The sequence below is a fragment of the Poecilia reticulata genome, linkage group LG20 (assembly GCF_000633615.1).
Source record: "Poecilia reticulata strain Guanapo linkage group LG20, Guppy_female_1.0+MT, whole genome shotgun sequence".
NCBI classification, from domain to species: Eukaryota; Metazoa; Chordata; class Actinopteri; order Cyprinodontiformes; family Poeciliidae; genus Poecilia; species Poecilia reticulata.
The window spans coordinates 26,313,744-26,333,236 of NC_024350.1; the positions used below are offsets into that span (position 1 = coordinate 26,313,744).

At 39.6% G+C, this 19,493-nt stretch overlaps 3 protein-coding genes across 4 annotated transcripts in view; 1 reads left to right on the plus strand and 2 right to left on the minus strand.

The window, feature by feature from the left end:
* LOC103457022 (HERV-H LTR-associating protein 2) overlaps positions 1-5,897 on the minus strand; it is a 13,126-nt gene extending 7,229 nt beyond the window's left edge. The window contains exons 1-2 of one of the 2 annotated variants that reach the window (XM_008396929.2): positions 5,739-5,897; positions 5,478-5,589 (exon numbers count right to left, since the gene is read on the minus strand). In XM_008396929.2, the coding sequence (XP_008395151.1) occupies positions 5,478-5,547 (70 nt within the window). In that variant the 5' untranslated portion in view covers positions 5,548-5,589; positions 5,739-5,897. Of the gene's footprint in view, positions 1-3,145; positions 4,264-5,477; positions 5,590-5,738 lie in introns of those variants that run through there. The other variant, XM_008396928.2, reaches the window with a different exon arrangement.
* Positions 5,898-7,575: 1,678 nt separating this feature from the next.
* Positions 7,576-9,101, minus strand: LOC103457038 (uncharacterized; the record flags this gene model as incomplete). The annotated part of the gene is made up of 4 exons (XM_017301792.1): positions 7,576-7,880; positions 7,983-8,270; positions 8,598-8,852; positions 8,969-9,101. Coding segments are annotated over 4 exons (801 nt in total), but the record flags the coding sequence as incomplete, so codon positions are not given.
* A 7,631-nt stretch (positions 9,102-16,732) lies between these two features.
* On the plus strand, positions 16,733-19,485 carry LOC103457021 (frizzled-7-A-like). Its single transcript, XM_008396927.2, has one exon. The coding sequence runs from the start codon at positions 16,880-16,882 to the stop codon at positions 18,497-18,499; it is 1,620 nt and encodes a 539-aa protein (XP_008395149.1). The 5' UTR covers positions 16,733-16,879; the 3' UTR covers positions 18,500-19,485.
* The last annotated feature ends 8 nt before the right edge of the window (positions 19,486-19,493 follow it).

Consider the following 19,493-nt stretch of genomic DNA (forward strand, 5'->3'; position numbering starts at 1 on the left):
TTCATCCTGCATAACTCTTGTAACAGCAGTTTGGCAGGAAGAATAAGAGGTGCTAGGAATCCTAGCGGATCATAAATGGAACTGATGGTAGACAGCATACCTCTTTTAGTGGAAGGCTTTTCTTTGACTTTCAGCTTGAACTTAAAACTGTCTGTCTCTGTGCACCATTGTAAACCTAGTRCTCTGTCTAGTGGTAGCTCATCACTGTCCAGATTTARCTCACAAAGAGTCTGGGACCTGAGCTCTCCTGGGATACATTGGAGAACTTCYCGGCTGTTACCAATCCATTGGGTTAGCGTAAACCCTCCTCTGCTGCAAATAGCTACAAGATCTTGGGCCATRATAACTGCACTTTCCTCTGATGRCARACCTTTTAAGAGGTCATCCATGTAAAAKTTTTTGTTGACTGTTAGTACAACATCTGCTGAGAAGTTAGACTGATTATCCTCAGCAGTCTTTCTGAGAGCATAGCAAGCACAGCTCGGTGAGGAGACTGCACCAAATAAGTGGACAGTCATACGGTATTCCTCAAGGTCTTGTTCTAGATTACCTTGAGGCCACCACATGAAACGTAGAAAGTCCACATGCTCCTCAGCCACCTTAACCTGGTGGAACATGGATTTTATGTCTGCCATTAATGCCACATGTTCCTGCCGAAACCTCACTAGAACCCCCACCAATGAGCTAGTTAGGTTTGGGCCCTGTAAAAGCTKACTGTTAAGAGAGACCCCTTTATACTCTGCTCCACAATCAAACACTACACACAGCTTATGTTTTTGTGGATGGTATACACCATGATGGGGTATATACCACACCTTGCCTTTTGGTGTTGTCAGCTGATGCTGTGGAACCCTTTCTGCATGTCCACTATTAATGGCATTAGTCATGAAGTTTGTGTACTCTTTATGGAAACCTTTGTTCTTTTTGAATTTTCTTTTCAACCCATGTAAGCGCTGCAGGGCAACAGAAATGTTTGGCATAAAGAGTTCTTCCCTTTTGAAAGACAGTTTCAGCTTGTAATGTCCATTCTCCATCTGTGCAGAGCGATCCATTATGTCTAGAAATTTTTGTTCCTCTTGACATTTCCTCTTGTTCTGTAAATGACTTTTCATTAAAGTCATAGTTGTATTGACTGATCAGAAGCTCTTCAATTTTATCAACTGTAGTTCTGTTGACCTGAACTGAAGGGTAGCCATTTTCAAAATCATTGTAATCTTCTGCTGAAGCATTTACAACACATCCTAGGAGGCTTCTGATTGCATAGGGCAATCAGAAGCCTTATGCAATCAGGAGGTGACTATTAACCACCTCCCAAGGTTCCATTAATTTAGATGCATTGGTTCCCACTAGTAGGTCTACACCAGCATGTATACGAGGAAAGTTGATGTCCTTCAAATACGACCATTTAGACAGTTCCTCCTCACTGATGATGTTGTTGGTGGAGACAGGCATTTCCTTTTGTGTAAACACAACGGGAAGGTGATAGAAATGGCCTCCATTTATTTCTGAAATCTCCAGACCTTTAATGACAGAGGTCGTCATCGTTTTACTCTGACCCATTGTCCGGAGATGAATCCGAGTCTTTTGACCTTGAATGTTGAGTTCATTAAGAAGTCTTTCAGAACAGAATGTATCAGTGCTCCCTGGATCCAGAAAAGTGTATGTTTTAATGATTTTAGTTCCCTTTGAACTTTTCACTTTCACAGGCAGGATGGGAAGATTGCAATTACTTGCAAGTAATCTTGCAAGATTGCAAAATTGTAATTTCTCAGTGTGGCAGTAACTGGCTTGATTGCATTTGAACCAGAAGAGCCGTTATGTCATTCTGTTGTTTCAACACGTTGTAGAGATCTCCAGGAGGTCGATTTTGATTTGATGGAAGCAGACTGTTTTGAGTGGCAACATTGGGATTGGATAATAGAAGCTTTAGATGTTTGAACAACAGAGGGAACTGTTTGTGACACCAAAGTATTGAAAACAGTGTTGTCCACCTGAGGTGGAACATGCTTTTYATAGGCTGTGTTTAGATCTGACTCAACCTCTTTATCCAACAGCAGTCCAGCATCTTGTTGAAGCTTCTTTGCAGGTTTGGTAACCAACTGTGAAGCTTGTGGAAGGAGTAAAGTAGGCTTTATCTTGGGTCTAGCACCTTTAATAACATGAATCCATTCCATCAGAATGCTTGGATGCAATGCTGCCTTTAGTGCTGCCCTCTAGCACCATTAGCAGCAGCTATTTTGGTGTCCATCTCAAGCTGTTCCTTTCTTTTCTTTAACAGGTATTTCTGTTCCTCCAATGCATGCTTCTCCTTTAAAGCAGCTGCACATGCCAGGAGTGCAGCATTTTCTGCTTCTGCTTTTATTTGTTCAGAAAGTGTTGACGATCTGCTGGTTGTTACAGAAGAACCCCTTTGACTCCTAGTTTTTCCTAGAAGACCTTACGGAAACATTTAAAATGCTGTCATGAGGTTCAATCTGTAGCTCCTCCTCCATCGTGCCACCACTGGTAGCATTTGGTTCAGCTTCCTTATTATTTTTACTCTCATTTTCTCCAATATCAGGCACACCAGTTGAGCAACCTTGAGCCTCAGTCAACCACTTATGAGTAGCAGCAACAAAATCATTAACATTCAACATTTTAGCTTGAAACCATACATCATGTTTCTGTGCTTCATCCACAGGCAGTAAACCCAACAAAACCTGGTGTACCTTTTGTGTTTCTTCAGACAAACCCAAAAACCTTTTAAATTCTCCCTCAATGTCATTCACACACCCTTTGTCATTTTTCAACACTGTAATAGTTTGTCTTAACTTTGTTTTTCTTTCACTTTCCAAGTTACTGATTTTCACCAACAAAGCCTTGGCTGTTAATTTCACCTGTCTTTTTTTCAGACTCCCATTGAAGATTTTCCTCTTCATCCACAATGTTATTTTGACCCTCCTGATTCAGGTCAATGTTTTCCTCTTCTGCCATAATGACCGACAGTTTATAAGTTTATTTATTCGCAAATTGTAGATTGTTTATTTATAGAGAGCTCTCTTTGTTTTAAGCAGTCTTCAGTCTGCTACCAATGCATTGGATTTAAGCTTTGTGTGCGCACATAATAATAATGGCCATTCATAGATATCAGCGCTGACTCACATACCCCAATGATGCGTTGGCCGGCATTGATGATCTGCGCTCTGATGTCGGCTGCTACGAAACTCAGTAGCTCCAATAGCTCGATCCATGCAGCTCTGTTCAAGCGTGCGGTGTCGATCGCTCCTGTGCGGCTCGGTTCCGATGTCAGGTGTCCCGATCGCTCCTCTGCGGGTCTGGCGTGGCGTTACTTTATCCGGCGGCGCCAATAGCCTGGTTCTGTGCGGCGTTACTTTACCGCCACGTAGAATCCCAATGCAGAAGGATCGGTGGATCTTCCAAACGAGGTAGTTTTCTACCTAAATGTAGCGGCTAAAATCCTATATTTYAGGCTACTGGTGGTTGTTGTTGAAAGGCGTTGGTTTTACGTGCGCTCAATTAAGATTCAGGATGCCGATCTTTCGTTTGACATAAATAAAGTCATTTATTGCCAGTACAAATGTCCATTGTCTCACTGTTTCCATTTAGATCCACATAAATTCGACATACATCCAAAATCAAGCACAATAGAAAACTGTTTGCCTCTACCTATTAACCACACCTGAACAGAATCATGGTTGACCTTAAATAACCCATCCCCCCCATCAGACACTCAGAACTCAAAATAAATACGCCCCCTGGTGGCGATAAACCCAAGAAAGAATAAATGGCTCCTACACTTCATTTATCTGAAGCAGATCAGACTGATTGGCCTGATCATCGTTAGCTGGGTTGAATTTCCCAAGCGGATGGTAACAAAACACACAAAATAATTACTTTGAATTATCTTCACAGTAATATTTCATCTAAAACATTTCTGAACTGTCTGCAGGGATTTTTTTATTTTATTTTGCAGACTGAATGAATGTTCTGCTCTGTTGCTACTTCACAGTTAAAAGAATCATCTACCAGAATATTCTAGAGAAATTCATGCTTCCTTCTGCTGCCCAGCTTTATGGAGATGCTGATTTCATTTCACAGTTGGACTAAGTACTGACCCACACAGCTAATAGAACCAACAGCTGCTGGAAAATGGACATTTGTCTAAACCAGAAAAGGAATTAGACCAGAGGAAACTCAGTTATACTTATTTACAAATCCTGAGCAGAAGCACCTTGTTTACATACTATATAAGCAATAGATTATTTTTCTTCTTTTTCTTTCCTTTGGTTTGTTATGTTCTTTGTATTTCCTTTTAATTCATGTAAAGCACCTTGTTGCTGAAAATGTGCTTTAAAAATAAATGTCCCTTATAAAAAGATGAAAGACGAAGACCTGAAGGCAGATATTTAAACCTGGGCTGGTCTCCATGCTACGCTGCATTGATGCAGTAATAGATAAAAACAAAAGGAGCCCAAACCAGGAACAGGGAGCTGATGCAAAGCTTCCAGTAGGTCCATGTTTCCATAATAAAAATCTGTTTTTGTTGTAAATAATTTCTGAGAATTTATTGGAAGCTGAAAGCCATGAGGATTAAAATAAACTGGATCATTTTGAACAACAAACATTTGAATTTTACCCAGTTCTCAGTGTCTGCTGTGGCTTCACAGAATTAAACTGCAGAGTTAAAAATAATCTGCTGAGTGAATCATAAAATGAAACTGCCTCCAGCAGACTGGTGCAGACAGAGAGGGGAATATTTGCATGAGCAAAAAAACATTCAAATTTTAAACACAGCTGTGATGTTGAAGCTAAAAGCAGGCAGAACTTATGCAGCAGATTGTTAAAAACATGAAGAAGGTTCTGGGTTGAAATCCAGGATGTGACTTTATATGAAGTTTTGTTGAATCGGTTCTCTGGTTTCACATCAGAACCAGTTTGGTTAACTGGTTTCTCTACTTCCCTTTTACTGGTGAAGGTGAGGATCTCTACACTTTGCTCTAAAAAACTTCTATGATCATCTCTAATATTCATAAAATATCTCACTACTAAGAGAAATAAAATTATTTTCAATGTTTTAAGAACAAGGTTAGAAAATGGTTCATTTAAATGAAAGTAAAAAGAAACCAAAATGAGGGAACTGGAAAAATAAATGATCTTTATGATCCAACACAACAACAAACAGCTGCTCCATGAAAACAGTTTTTTTAAATCTCATTCAGTGAAGCAGCTGCTGCTGTTAAACACAACATTGTTTCTCCTCTTTGGGAGGCGTTGAGTCACTTTTCAGTCCCTGAACAACAGAAACATTTAATTCACACTGAAGGTGCATAACTATTTTTATATTGCAGGAGAAAATTATTTAATGTCTATATAACTACATTCACTGTTCTGGGTAGATCCAAGTTTTACAACGTAAAGATGCTAATCATTTTGACATTTCAAAAAGAGAACAGAAGCTTCTTCTCCTCCAAACTCACCTGGTTTAGCCTGAACCGTCAAAAGCACAAAAACAAACGTTAAAAACACAGAGGAGTTAAATCCAGACATCCTGCTGTTTGTCCTCTGTGTGTCTGTAGAGAAAAGCTGCAACTGGAGGAGAAACTGGGTTTAGTTTCACAATCTGAGACGAGGAAACATGGAATAACACTCCTACTTTATTAATGAAATATGAAACACTCCACAGCTTTGAGTCACTTTATTTAAATGTTAAATTATATCAGTAAATAAACTTTGCTTACTTGTTGGGGTGGATCATAACCTCTGTCCTCATCAGCTGATATGATGGATTTATAAATGATCAGTAAAAACAGATGAATTCATCCTGCAGCATGTTGGCTCTTTGTCTCATGAAGATGAACTGAAAGGAGAAGCAGGAAGGTGTCGCGTTTCATCAACCAGCGTAGCTAAGAGACGGTTGAAGTGGAAGTGCTGCAGATGGAAACCAAACCAATCAGTCACATGAAGTCAAAGTAAAACCGTTCTCCCCCCAAGAGACATGGAGAGGAGGGACCTGAACGCAGAGACTCAAAGTAAACAGACGCGCTGCGTCAGAGGGATCAAATTTCTGTGAGCTAGTTCATAAAAATATTTATAACCTTTTGTCAAAGAAACAAAAAAATTATCAAAGAAAGGCCTGAGAGTTTTAATTAAAGCAGGTTTAATGTTTAACTGAGTGTAATAATTGTTCCTCAGAAGATATATAAAAAAGGGTCAGGAAATAGTTTATTTGAACATCAATATTCAAATAAAGAAATATTGTGATGCATCACAGATTTATTAATGGGATGGAAAAAGTGACAGAAAGATAAACATCAATATTAACATTTTATTAGATGATCGGCTCTTCAGAGCTGAAACACTGACGGCTGATGGAGGAACGTAGGCGTGTTGCTGCAGGGCTGCATCCAAAACCTTTCAGGGTTTTACTCTCAAGGACTGAACTTGGGCTTAGAATGGCCTAGTCAAAGCCCTGACCTGAATAACAAAGAATCTTTGGCAATATTTAGTGACCATTTATTATTTATTGAAGAACAAAATATTTGTGATGACATCAGTCATTTGGCAGAAAAACATTTTTGAGCTCGTATAAATGCTTAACTGCGCCATCTGCTGGACAGAAATGGAAACCACAGTAAAAATCTTTACATTTCGAGAAGAAAACAGAAATATCTACAAATATGAGAAACAAGTAAGAACACACTGCGATCACACTGCAGCCTGAAGTGACCTAATCCCGATTTCTTTCCTTTTTTTGCCGTGGTCGTTCATACCTTAAATAAATGTGACCTGTCTGTGTTCTCCAGTGTGAACGGAGAAACGACCTGAAAGTGTCCCGCATCCACACTAGAGGGCGCAATAGCGTCAGCGTTCTGCCAACCGCCATAAAAACAAGAAGTGCTCAGAGTTTGCGGAAGTAAACATGGAGGCTAACGGTGGAGCTTAGCTTACACATTTGAAGTTGTTGTCCGGCCGCAGCAACATATTAACAACTTAATCCTCGCTACACTTCGTCATGGTTGTTGTTTTTCTTCCTGCTTGCGCATCAGGACGCAGAATAGTGACGCTTGTCGAGTATCAGTGACGTTCAGGTCGGATGAAGGCGACGCGGACGTTAGGTCGCATTTGAATCCGATACGTATCGGACATGCAAGTTACCTGGGTCGCATTTGAATCCGATACGTATCGGACATGCAAGTTACCTGGGTCGCATTTGAATCCGATACGTATCGGACATGCAAGTGGCCATTTGAAAAGAATCCGACCTCTGTCGTTCAGACTGTCATAAAAAGATCGGATACACGTCGCATTACGTTAAAAACCTCGGAATTAGGTCACTTCAGGTTCCAGTGTGAACAAATATTGTAAAGATACATCATAAGATACATCATAATCAGCTATTTATGTAATAAAAATATATTTTTTAGAGAAATAAACATTTTATTGACAAAGTTATGAGAAAATGTATCTGATAAGATATAAAGAATCTCGCCCGGAACGTTAGCTGGAGGTGGACACCAGTAACCCTCCCGACCTCATTAGGGACAAGGTGTAAGAAAAAGGATGAATGGATGAAAATATAAAGAATATTTTTTACTGGGCAGAAAATGAAACAACAGAAATATCTCCAAATCTGAGAATCACCTCAGATGACATGAAGATCTGATCATTTAGTGAAACTACATCAAAGTTCATGAATCATGTTGACGGTAAAATGGGAGAATTAAAACCAAACCAGTCTCTGAATGAATGAAAGGTTTAAAGCTGCAGAGCTTCACTTTCCTCCACTTTCTTCTTGTAGAGCATCATGAATCCAGCTGCTGCTGCTGCAATCACAACACAAACCACCGTCCGTCTGATGAGTTCAGAAACCACCAGATTCTCTGAAACCAAAGAAGTTCAGGAGTTTAGCTTAGAGACTCATTTGTAGTTTAGAACATTAGATTTTTACCATCTAATGGAGCTTAAATCCTGAATCCCGTTACCTCCAGTCCTCCTCAGATAGAGCTGAGTTATAATGGTCTCCTCATCGTCACTGAGCTCACAGCTGTAAACTCCCTCCTGATCTGAGGTCAGATCCTGTAACGTGAGGCTGCCGGACGCTGAAAYGTTCCTCACATGTTTCCTCCAGTCCTCTGAGACGTTGTAGATGTTTCTGTCAGTCTTGGTCAGGATGATCTGAATGTGGTTGAACCTCCAGACCAAACTGGAGGCAGAAATGTTGAAGGAAGAGCAGCAGATTGAGACCTGAGAACCTGAGAAACCCACAGAGACTGAAATGGAAAATAGAGATGAGTTCAAGGTTTCTAGACTTTAATGAGAAAGATTGAAGCTTTAACAACATTTAGACAGAAATCAGCAGAGAAATCTTTAATGAATAAAGTGTTGCATGAACATCAACAATAAAAACATCTGCAGAGGAATAAACTACAAATATTATATAAATCAGCATCAATGTAAAAAATGTTTCTGTCAATAAATTATATTGACAGATATTAAAGTATGATGAAGTAAATATTGAAGCAATCTGCATGTTTCATGATGAGGTTTACAGTAAAAGTCAAACTAAGTTCATTAAATGTTATCAGAACTTTCTGGACCTGGAATATCTAAAGTTGCTCTCCTCTGGTTGCCCCAGGTTCTGATGCTGCAGCTGTAGATCAGATCTGGACCCGTCAGAGAGCTGCTGATGTTGTAAAGCTTCTCCTCAGTCTGATGGATCCTGGTAGTTTCATTCAGAGCCGTGTTGGATGGAGGCTCAGTGGACCAGGTGAGTTCAGGTTGAGGGTAGATCCCCTCTGAGCTGCAGGTGATCCTGTTTCCATCCTGATGGATCCTGATGTCAGAAACTGGAGCTGCAGGAGAAACATTACATAAATGCACAATTTGTCAGAAGAAATATCCTAAAATCAAAGAATACAACCCTCAAAATATGATTTGAACAAAATGTTTTTAAATAAAGGCGTCATACCTTCTACTGCAAGGTGAACAACACATGTATAATAGAAGCGAGGTGGAACATATCTTATAAATTGAACTGTTTCCAGATCCCTGTGCTGCTCATATTCAAGTACATCAGACCTATAACTGCCCTCATCATCAACCTTCACTCCTCTCAGCAGCAGATCGCCGTTTCCTCTGGAGATCTGATCCTCAGACAGAGACGCTCTGGATCTGAAGCTCTCAGAGTAGCTGAAGTTACCGTCCTTATACTTTACAATCTGAGACCGTTGAATTCCATACGACCAATCTATGGAGTCGATCCTGTCATCGATCCGACATGGTAAAATGCAGTCCTGGTTGTGAACACAGGACACGCTGGCATCAGGACCCCTGGGATCACGCCCTGAAATAAGAGATAAAATCAGAGGAAAGTTGAGTTGAATGGTGTTGAGGAGGAAACCCAGATCCTCTGAAGGATCAGAGAAAAACCTGCCTGGAAACAAGATCTCAGCAAATAATCTCCATGATCCAGATGATGTTCACTGAACCAAAAGTTCTGGTTCTGATGGGAAATCAGGAAGGAATCATGGTTTATTTATATTTTGATTAAAAACACTATACACTCTTCTTTGTAATGAGATAGAAAAGACTCATTTTCTAAAATAAAATTTTTCACCTCAAACTCCGAAGAGTAATTTTGAATTCATCAGTGAAAACATCAAATAAAAAGGTTACATTTCCAGAATATGGCAACAAAAACGTGTTTTAGGTTTTTAGTTTTCTAAATCTTCTCTCAAACAAATTTTTAATTTTCTGTTTATTACTCAGAGTGAGACGTGTTGGTGATTAAATTATCACTAATATAGGAGATCAGAAATCACACGGATTATGAAAAATAACTTCATTATTTAAAAAAAAAAATTCTATTTTATCCTCACTTTGAAAGTAGTATTCTACATTTTTACATCAGAATAATAATAATCATAATAAAGTTGACAATAAATGTTTTACTCACTTCTAAGAGTAGCAGTCCACACAAAAGGTAAAAGTACTAAAACTAAGAATTTCCTGATTCTGATCATTTTACTGCAAAACTATGAAGAAACAAATTATTAACTGTTAAAACACTGAACTATAAATAGATCCTGCTCCTCAGTTTTATTAAAAATTTAAATTATTCCTATAAAATGTCTTTAATCCAGAGTAACTCTGATGACATGAAGCTTCATTTATCTCAGTTTCTTCTGGTTGTAAGGAGGAAGTTTGTTCTGCTAAATGTTCTGATCAGCTTGATGATAAAACCACCGGAGGAAGAAAAACATTTTTAGCTCATTGGGTGACAGGAGCTACAGCGATGATGGTGGTGGAGCTGGAAGTTAACCGTCCTGAGAATCCAGCTGAGGCTGGTTCTGGTCGGACTCGAGGTTCTGGGAGATTTCACAGATGGATCCCAGTGGTCAGTGTGAGAGGCTGGGTCCATCCCAGACCGACCACCAGTCCTTCACAGAGAATAGACGACCACACACACACACACACACACACACACACACACACACACACACACGCACACACACGCACACACACGCACACACACACGCACACACACGCACACACACACACGCACACACACGCACACACACACACACACACTGCCTCAGAAATATGTTACAGATTATTCAGACGTTTCTAAATACGTGGAGTTATTGATTGCAGCAATTTACACATTTCTACAGTTGCTACACATATATCAACATGTTTTCTCTTGTTTTAGAGGAAATTTTAATTGCAGCTGCAGCTCTGACTTCCTCCTGAAACCTCAAAGTTTTACAGATTCAGATCAGAGGAGTTTGGACGCCTCTCAGGACGCTGGTTCTACTGATAATGGGTCGCTGTCCGAACCACAGAGTTATCAGATTAAAAGTAGCTTTTAGCTTAATTTGGTTGATATGAATGTAAAACTTTCTGGGTAGAAGAAGAAATAAAAGTTTCTGTTTCCTGACATTTTGTTGATTTGTGTTTATAAAATCTGACATAAAGTTCTGCGTGTTTCTGACCGTCTGATGGAGGTGATAAAAACTTTTACTGTATAATCTGTTTCTTTTCTCAGCTTATTTCTATCAGTTGCTTTACTAAGTTTATGTTTTATTCACACGTTAAAGAAAATGTTCTTGAAAAGTTGTTCAATCATGTATATATTACATTTATATTACATTTTGTGTTAGTTTTATCCAATAAGTTTTATGTTAAGTTACAAACCAAATCATGCTGCATTTAGCAGGATTTTAGTTTTTTCAGGTTGTATTTCAATTAAACTGAATCTCAGTAAAAACACATGGAACTTCCTCAGCAACACATAAGAATCAAATATTATAAACAATATTTACAAATGCGTTAAAAAGTCTTTAATGTGATGCTGCCATGCTGCAGACAGGTCTGCTGTTTCCAGAGAGCTGCTCGTTTCTCTGTCACTTCCTGTTTGACTCTGATCATCAGTGGATCAAAGTTTCAGCTGGAAACTCTGAGCTTCACTCTGAGATCACTGGGTTTCCAGAACCAGAACTTAAAGAGCCGGACATCACTGCTCCAGGATCAGGGCCCTCATGTGTAAAGCGTACATATAAATAACATGTGGCGCCATATTTTACACACAAGTCGACAAGAATAACAAAGAACATGAGGTGAAAGTTTACTTACAGGAAAACGTTTTACCTGAAGATGTGCAGCAGACACACAAATGTTTTTATGGATATTAAATTACAAACCGCAACAACTGACCTGAACACACTGAAATCTGAGTCCATTCAGTGTTCAATCTAATGCAACCCGATGTTTATTATGATTTTAATCTTTTGTTTAAACATAAATGAAACTGAACCACATATATCCTCAGAGAACACAGAATAAAATAAAAGATGTGAAACCCTGACTCAAATATAAATGTTGCATTTCCTCAGTTTTGTCATATAAATATGTAACTCTGAAGCGCATGACATGACATTACCTGCAGGGTAATTTCATTCTCACTACAAAAGAAAACTGGTTGGATCAGCAGATTAACTCCAAACAGGTCAGATTATTTAAGGTGATCAGGTGTGGAGACAATCTCAGGTCCATCAGTAGCTGCATCMAGGTGAGCAGCTACCTGAGGAGCTTTGGCTCTGATGGAGAACATGTGATGGATTCAGAGATCAGATTGATCTCATGGTTTAACAGCGTTTAGATTAATCCAGACTGATAATCCTGGAGCTCTGAGCAGAACTTAAAGAAGGGCCTGAATGGTACCGGTACCGGTCCAGCTGGAGCTGCTGCAGGTCAGACAGTCGTCCTTCAGTCGAGCCATTCAGGTTTGTGAATCCGTTTTGATGAAAAGAAATAATCTTCATTGTGTAAATGTGCAAACTTATGCACACGATGCCTCTAAACCTCCACATTCCCACAAACCACATGAAGAGGTTCTGACTTTAATCCCGACTGAACTCGGCTGTTCAAAGCATTTCCACTTAAGCTTAGTTTGTTTTTTTACATACAAAAATGAGAAATTACCTTTATTGCTAAAACACAAAGCTAATATGTGAGGCACACCATAAATCATTTTAGATAAATGACAAAAATAAACATAAATCATATTCAATGGAGAGAATTATTCAAAAGTCAGGATCATCATGACATCAGCAACACAATATTTATTATCACCCATAAAAACAGCTCAAAATACATTTAGCTGGAATATTTTTCACTTAAATGTTAAGATATTCCTTTATTAATCCCGCAGTGAGGAAATTAACATTGTTACAGCAGTATAAAGGACAGAACAGAACCAATATTAATATATATATACACACAGTTAAATCAAGTGAATATATACTTCCCTGAGTTAATTATAACGTCTATTATTAGAAGTTAAAAGGTAATTGTTGAATCTTTTGCCGAAGGAGAAACTAATTTGTGTTCAATGTTATTGTAATAATCCACCAGAACTCAGTTTTATTTTCCCCAATGACTCTAATTAAGATATATAAAAATAATGAAGAACCAGCTAATATTTTTAAATATGCCTCCATTTAGAAAATGTTGGTTTTAGTCATTTTTGTCATGGAATAATTCCCACAACAGAATGACACTAAGACAGCAACATGTTTTCATCTCAAGTTTTGATTTTAAAAACTAGTTTTATTATATTTTTTCTCAAAATATCCACAAAATCTCACTGAAGAAAATGTATCCATCCTGCTTTTGCAAAAGGTTTATGCTTTTGATTTTTTAAAACTCATAAAATTGGAATTAAATTGTTCTTCTTTGGGAATGTCAACATTTCCTGCTCCATGTTGATCAAAGTGTCTTCCCCTCCCCCCCCCAACAGGTTATGTAACATTAATGCCTCCATAAGTTTTTTATTTTGCTGGACTGAAGGCAAAACTGACTTTTTGAGTTGTTAAAATGTGCAGTAACAGTTGTAACAAGGAAAATTACAATAGACCTTCGCAGCACTTAGCTGCTCGGGCCTAATTAGGAAATAATTCGAGTTGCATGAACACATGAGACATGTGAACCTCCACACATTTATTTTAAAGTTTTCTGCAGACTGAGCCTGAGCAGACAAGCTGAGGGGCAAAACAATCCCTGCAGACACAAACAAACAAAACGCTCCTGCATGTAAATCTGCTCTCTGCTCCCGCCGGACTTCCTGTTAGCATTCATTAGCATTCAGCAGATTAATGAGCATGTTTGTCTCTGAACGGCTTCATGAATAAATGCAGATGATTTATTAAAGTTCCCTTCAGATTCTCACTCACAGCAGAGTTTCAGTTGACTGAGTTTCAGTGCAACGTTACTAATTCAGCCAAACTTTTTTTAAATACTTGATGGCAGTCTGAAGGTGCCTCTCATTTCACATTTCCTAATAAATACTGGATGAATAAATGAAGTTATCAGTGATGAATCCATTTGATTTGTTCATGTTTAAGGAAAAAAACAATCTGATTGGAGTTTTAATCATTTTGATGTTTAGTTTTGCGTTTCTCTACTTTATCTTACAATATAATTATATTTATTGAGTTTTCCTGATCCCAAAGTTATTATCCTCCCTCTGCTGCCCTGGTTTATGTCCTGGTTTCAATAATCAGCCTCCTGAGTTTTAATACTCCTTCACTCGCTTGTTTCCTTTCCAGATCCTCTGGTCGTCTTTCTGCTTTTCGTTTTGAGGGTTTTGGTGAAAATACTTTCCGCTGTTCTTCATTTTCCTCTCGTCTCATTTGGTTTGTTGTCTTTTCTCTAAATAAAGAAGTTCTTCAGTCGGGTCCAAATCTACCAACACAAATCATGACAGATCTTTCTAACTCTAAAATGAAACTTTGTCTAATTCTCACTTAAATAAAAAATTGTTGTAATTTGAAACTACAGACTCCAGTTTGTATAATAATGATAAACGTTGTTTCCTTGTGGAGAAACAACTTGGACCATCTGTATTTATTTCCAACTTTGCTAGAGACGTTTCTTTTGTTGAAATTTTGACGCCTGCTGTGTTTTAATCCATGAATCTTGAACCAAGGAGTAAAAACAGATTTCGGCCTCAGGGTCATTTTAGGATTATCTGTAAAGGTTTTTGTTGCTTTGCATTTTGAGAATCCAGAAACGATCATTTATGAAACAGAGTCCCTGACTGGAGAATTTAAAAAAGTTGATTTCATGATTTTATTTGCACACTAGCTGCGTTTAAAAAAAAAAATCTTTTAATCTTTTTGCGTTTCTCTGAAACCCGCATGTTTCCCTCACTCTCACAAACAAACATTGCGCCGTTTTGTATTGTCCGGTGTTTGTAGTGTTTTGTGGCAGTATTACAGCGCCACCAAATGGTCTGGGTGTGTACTACAGAGTTTTCAGTGATCCTGTTTTATGGACACTTAAAAAAATCATTTACGAAAATGCTCCGTGTTCGTCTCCATGTGGAGCAACGCAGGTGAGTTCATGATGCGTTTATTTCTAAACTTTGCTCACTATAGCTCATTATTTTCAGATGAGTTTTCTGAAAAAAGTTTAATTTATAAGTGTAAAAGTTTTGTTCCTCAGACTTCTGTAACATTTATTTTTATTTGTTGTGATATTTCTAATCTCCAGAGTAAAAACATTTTTCTCTCTCTCACATTCAACCTTCTGTTTGTAACAACTGATTTTGTAATTAATCAGTTTCCTTTCATTTCTTTGTAGTTTTGATTTATCAAAGGAGTCAAATGTTCATGTTTGTGCTCAAAAACAAAAGTTTCAGAAGTTTTTTCTCTTTGTTTTGAACAGTTCATGCATAATAAATGTATAATTCAGTATCTGGCAGCAGAACTCTTAGATCCTTGTGACTGACAGAAAATCAGATCTACTGACGACGTTTGATTGATCGCAGAGATGAAAGAGACCAAACAAGTTTGGTGCATATTTTAATCTGTTTGTGTTTTTCTGAGTTTCTGGGGAGAAAATGCATCAATGACTGGAGTAATTAATAAACCAAAACGCTCTGAAGTCTTTGATTTGCAGCATCTGAACTGTTAGAGTTGAGAACTTTGAGATGCTAATTTTATTTTAACAACAGTTTTCCTTGTTCCTGTTATTCTTTTTGTTTATTTGAACAAGAAAATCTAAATGTAAAGTTTCTCAACATCCAGCAACATCCACCAGTCTGTATTAAAACTCAGATACATTTTGATAATAAAAATGAGTTTAAGGAGGTGAAGGTGTGCAGAGACGGTTCGTCCTTTTCCTCCTCATCAGCAGAAACAAAGATTAAAAATAAAAATATGTTGACTTTTACATAATGTTTCCCTGTTGCATTTTATTTTTTAAAACGGTTTTTAATTTTTGTTTTCCACACACACACATTATATATATATATATATATATATATATATATATATATATATATATATATATATATATATATATATATATATATATACACACATTTCTTTATTTTAAAAATGTAAATATATTGTTTATGTTCAAATATTAATATGACATATATGTGAAATACAGCAGAAATAATATATTTCTGAACAGAAAAATGCTCATGCTAAAAACAGGAATTTTAATTTTAACAAAAAGATTATTTAAAAACTGAACCAAAAAGGAGTTTATCTTTTATTTATGGTTTAATTCCAGTGTGAAAACATTAAATTTTATTTCAGTTCAACGTCTGGAAAATTTATTTATTTTCTTTTATTTTTGTTGCTATTCTTTTTTTAATTATTGTTGCCTTTTATTGTTTATATGATAGCAAACAGTTTATTATTGTCTTTTTTTGAAAGTTATTTTTTCTCCATTAAATCACAGTTTATTATCCACAATACACTGAAGTTTATTCAGTTTATTATGGATAAACTTCTACAGTTTATCTATATTCATATTAAATTACTTTTATTTTACAAAAAAAAGTTTAGTTAATTTTTTGTTAATATTTTGAGAAATCATTCTTGTCAACTGGTTTGGACACCTGAAAATTAATATTAAGAAAAAAAAAAGGTTTATTTGCAAAACCCAATGTTTTCCAAATATTTATAAATAAATTACATAAAATGATTAAAGTAGTGAAATAAAACTATTAGATCTTTTTTTCTCTCAGTGACAGCTGCTGTCTCAAAATAATTCACAGAACTGGACGTGATGCAGTAACTTTGTGTGAAACAAGTTCAGGATTTATCTGCAGGAAAAACCTGAAACATCTCACCTCCATATCTGCATGGACCAATCAGAGAAGAGACAGCTTCTGATTGGAGGATGGAGCGGCACCGACCCCCTGCTGAGTGGAAGGAGCAGCAGCTGAAATCTGGATGTTTGATCCAAATTCTGTCATTCAGGATGAAACCAGGAAAACCGGCTGCTTCCTGAAATGATCCGAGTTTCTGCAGGTCTCAGAAAGTCTCTCCTTCTCTTCTCTGAACATTAATACACACCTGTGATGAGAACCTGCAGCTGGTTCTGGAGGTCCACCTTCTGCCTGACGCTCCTCATCCCGCCCGGATCGGCTCAGCATGAAGACGGGAATTCGGTTCTGGAGCCCGGCTTCTGCCAGCCCATCTCCATCCCGCTCTGCACCGACATCGCCTACAACCGGACCATCATGCCCAACCTGCTGGGTCACAGCAGCCAGGAGGACGCGGGGCTGGAGGTCCACCAGTTCTACCCTCTGGTCCAGGTCCAGTGCTCGGCGGAGCTGCGGTTCTTCCTCTGCACCCTGTACGCGCCGGTGTGCACGGTGTTGGACCGGGCCATCCCGCCCTGCAGGTCTCTGTGCGAACAGGCCCGGAACGGCTGCGAGGAGCTCATGAACAAGTTCGGCTTCCAGTGGCCGGACCGGCTGCGCTGCCAGAACTTCCCGCCCCACGGAGCCGGAGAAATCTGCGTGGGTCAGAACAGGAGCGATTCTGCAGGTCCGGCCGAGCCGAACCCGACCGCCCGGCCTCCGCTCCTCTGGAGCGGCCAGCGGTTCTCCTGCCCCCCGCAGCTCCAGGTTCCGTCCCGCCTCAGCTACCGCTTCCTGGGGGAGGAAGACTGCGGCGCCCCCTGCGAGTCCGACAAACCCGGCGGACTGATGCACTTCAGCCAGGAGGAATTAAAGTTCAGCCGGGTCTGGGTCGGGTTCTGGTCCATTTTGTGCTGCGTCAGCACGCTCTTCACCATCCTGACGTATTTACTGGACAGAAGGAGGTTCGTCTACCCGGAGCGACCCATCATCTTCCTGTCTGGCTGCTGCTTCATGGTGGGGCTGGCCTACAGCGCCGCCTTCCTGCTGGAGGACAAGGCGGTGTGTGTGGCCCGGTTCAGGAAGGAGGGGTACCGGCTGGTGGTCCAAGGGACAGAGAAGGACGTCTGCACTGTCCTGTTCGTCGTCCTCTACTTTTTCAGCATGTCCGGCTCCATGTGGTGGGTCGTCCTGGGCCTCAGCTGGTTCCTGTCCGCCGGGATGAAGTGGGGCCATGAGGCCATCCAGGCCAGCTCCCAGTACTTCCACCTGGCAGCCTGGGTGGTTCCGGCGCTGAAGACCGTCCTGGTGCTGGCGGTGGGCCGGGTGGAGGGCGACCTGCTCAGCGGCGCCTGCTCTGTGGGAGTCCACAGCCTGGAGGGCCTGCGGGGCTTCATCCTGGCGCCGCTCTGCGTCTCCCTCCTCATCGGCGCCTCCTTCCTGCTGACCGGCTTCGTGTCGCTGCTCCGGGTTCGGTCCATCATGAAGCACAACGGAACCGAGACGGAGAAGCTGGAGAGGCTGATGGTGCGGATCGGCGTCTTCGGCTCGGTCTACACGGCCTCCAAAGCGACCGCCATCGCCTGCCTGGTGTATGAACAGGCGTTTCGGCCGCAGTGGGACGCCGCCTGGCGGATGCAGACCTGCAAACACTTCGCTACTCCATGTCCGACCCGAAACTCACCGCCGGCCTCGCCGAACTTCACGGTCTTCATGATCAAGTACCTGTCGACCTTCACGGTGGGGATCGGGTCTGGATTCTGGGTCTGGTCCAGGAAGACGCTGCAGACGTGGCGCCGCTTCGCCATGAACGGAGAGGCGGCGGCGTGGAGGTGAAGCTTCCGGGACCGGAACCAAACCGGCAGGAAGCCAAAGTGAATCTACCGAACCCAAACGAACTAAGGGAGTTTTTATTTGTACTGAATTTTACACTGAAAAAACACAAAATGTTACCAAATATTTTGGTCTTTATTTCCAGTTTAAATATCTTAATAAAACTAACTTAGAAGTAACTTTTCACCCAGACTGACTTGATATTCCTTAATATCGATGAAAAAGTATATATTGTATTTACTGGCAGATTATTTTACTTGTAACAAATACTTTTTCATTATTGACATGATACAAGCTTCTATATTTTATTCAAGTTCCTAATAAGTTAGTTTTGTTTTATTTAAGTATATTTTTTATTATTATTTTATTCAGTTGTTTGACACGTCTTTCAGAGCTGCTACTTTTAAATTGGGTTGTGCTTTATATGCACAATGACACTAAAAGTTATTCTGTGGTTTTATGTGTTAAACAATGTTTTCACCAGAAACTCAACAAAAACGATTCTGTAAGATTTTCTTCTTTTCTTCTCTCAGATTTTTTCACCTTTTAAAATGATCAGTTTCTTTGATGTTAAATCAGGGTTTGACTGAACCGGCTGCTCTGAATCTTTCTAATCAACTCTAAATTTTCCAGTTTGTTAGACATCTTTTGTAAAAACAGAGCTCAGGTCATGTGATTCTCAGGTTAAATTTGTTTTATCCAAAAGTTTATTTACAGAAACAGACAATAAAAACTTAAATCCACAGGAAACCGTTGAGTTTGGAGCAGAAGGACGATCAGTCAGTCTGTCGTCACGTTTCCATCAGTTTTTCACATGAAGATTAAAATCCCAGAGATCTTTGTTCACCGTCAGAAGCCGCCCTGGTTTTGGTGCTGAGGTTGGACTTTTTCTGTTTGCTCAACCAGCCCATGGGTTTTACCTCCCGGTTGGGAGATGAAATGTTTTCCTCCTCAGAGGAGCAGCAGGAACGTCAGGACGTCGCTGCTGCTGCCGCCG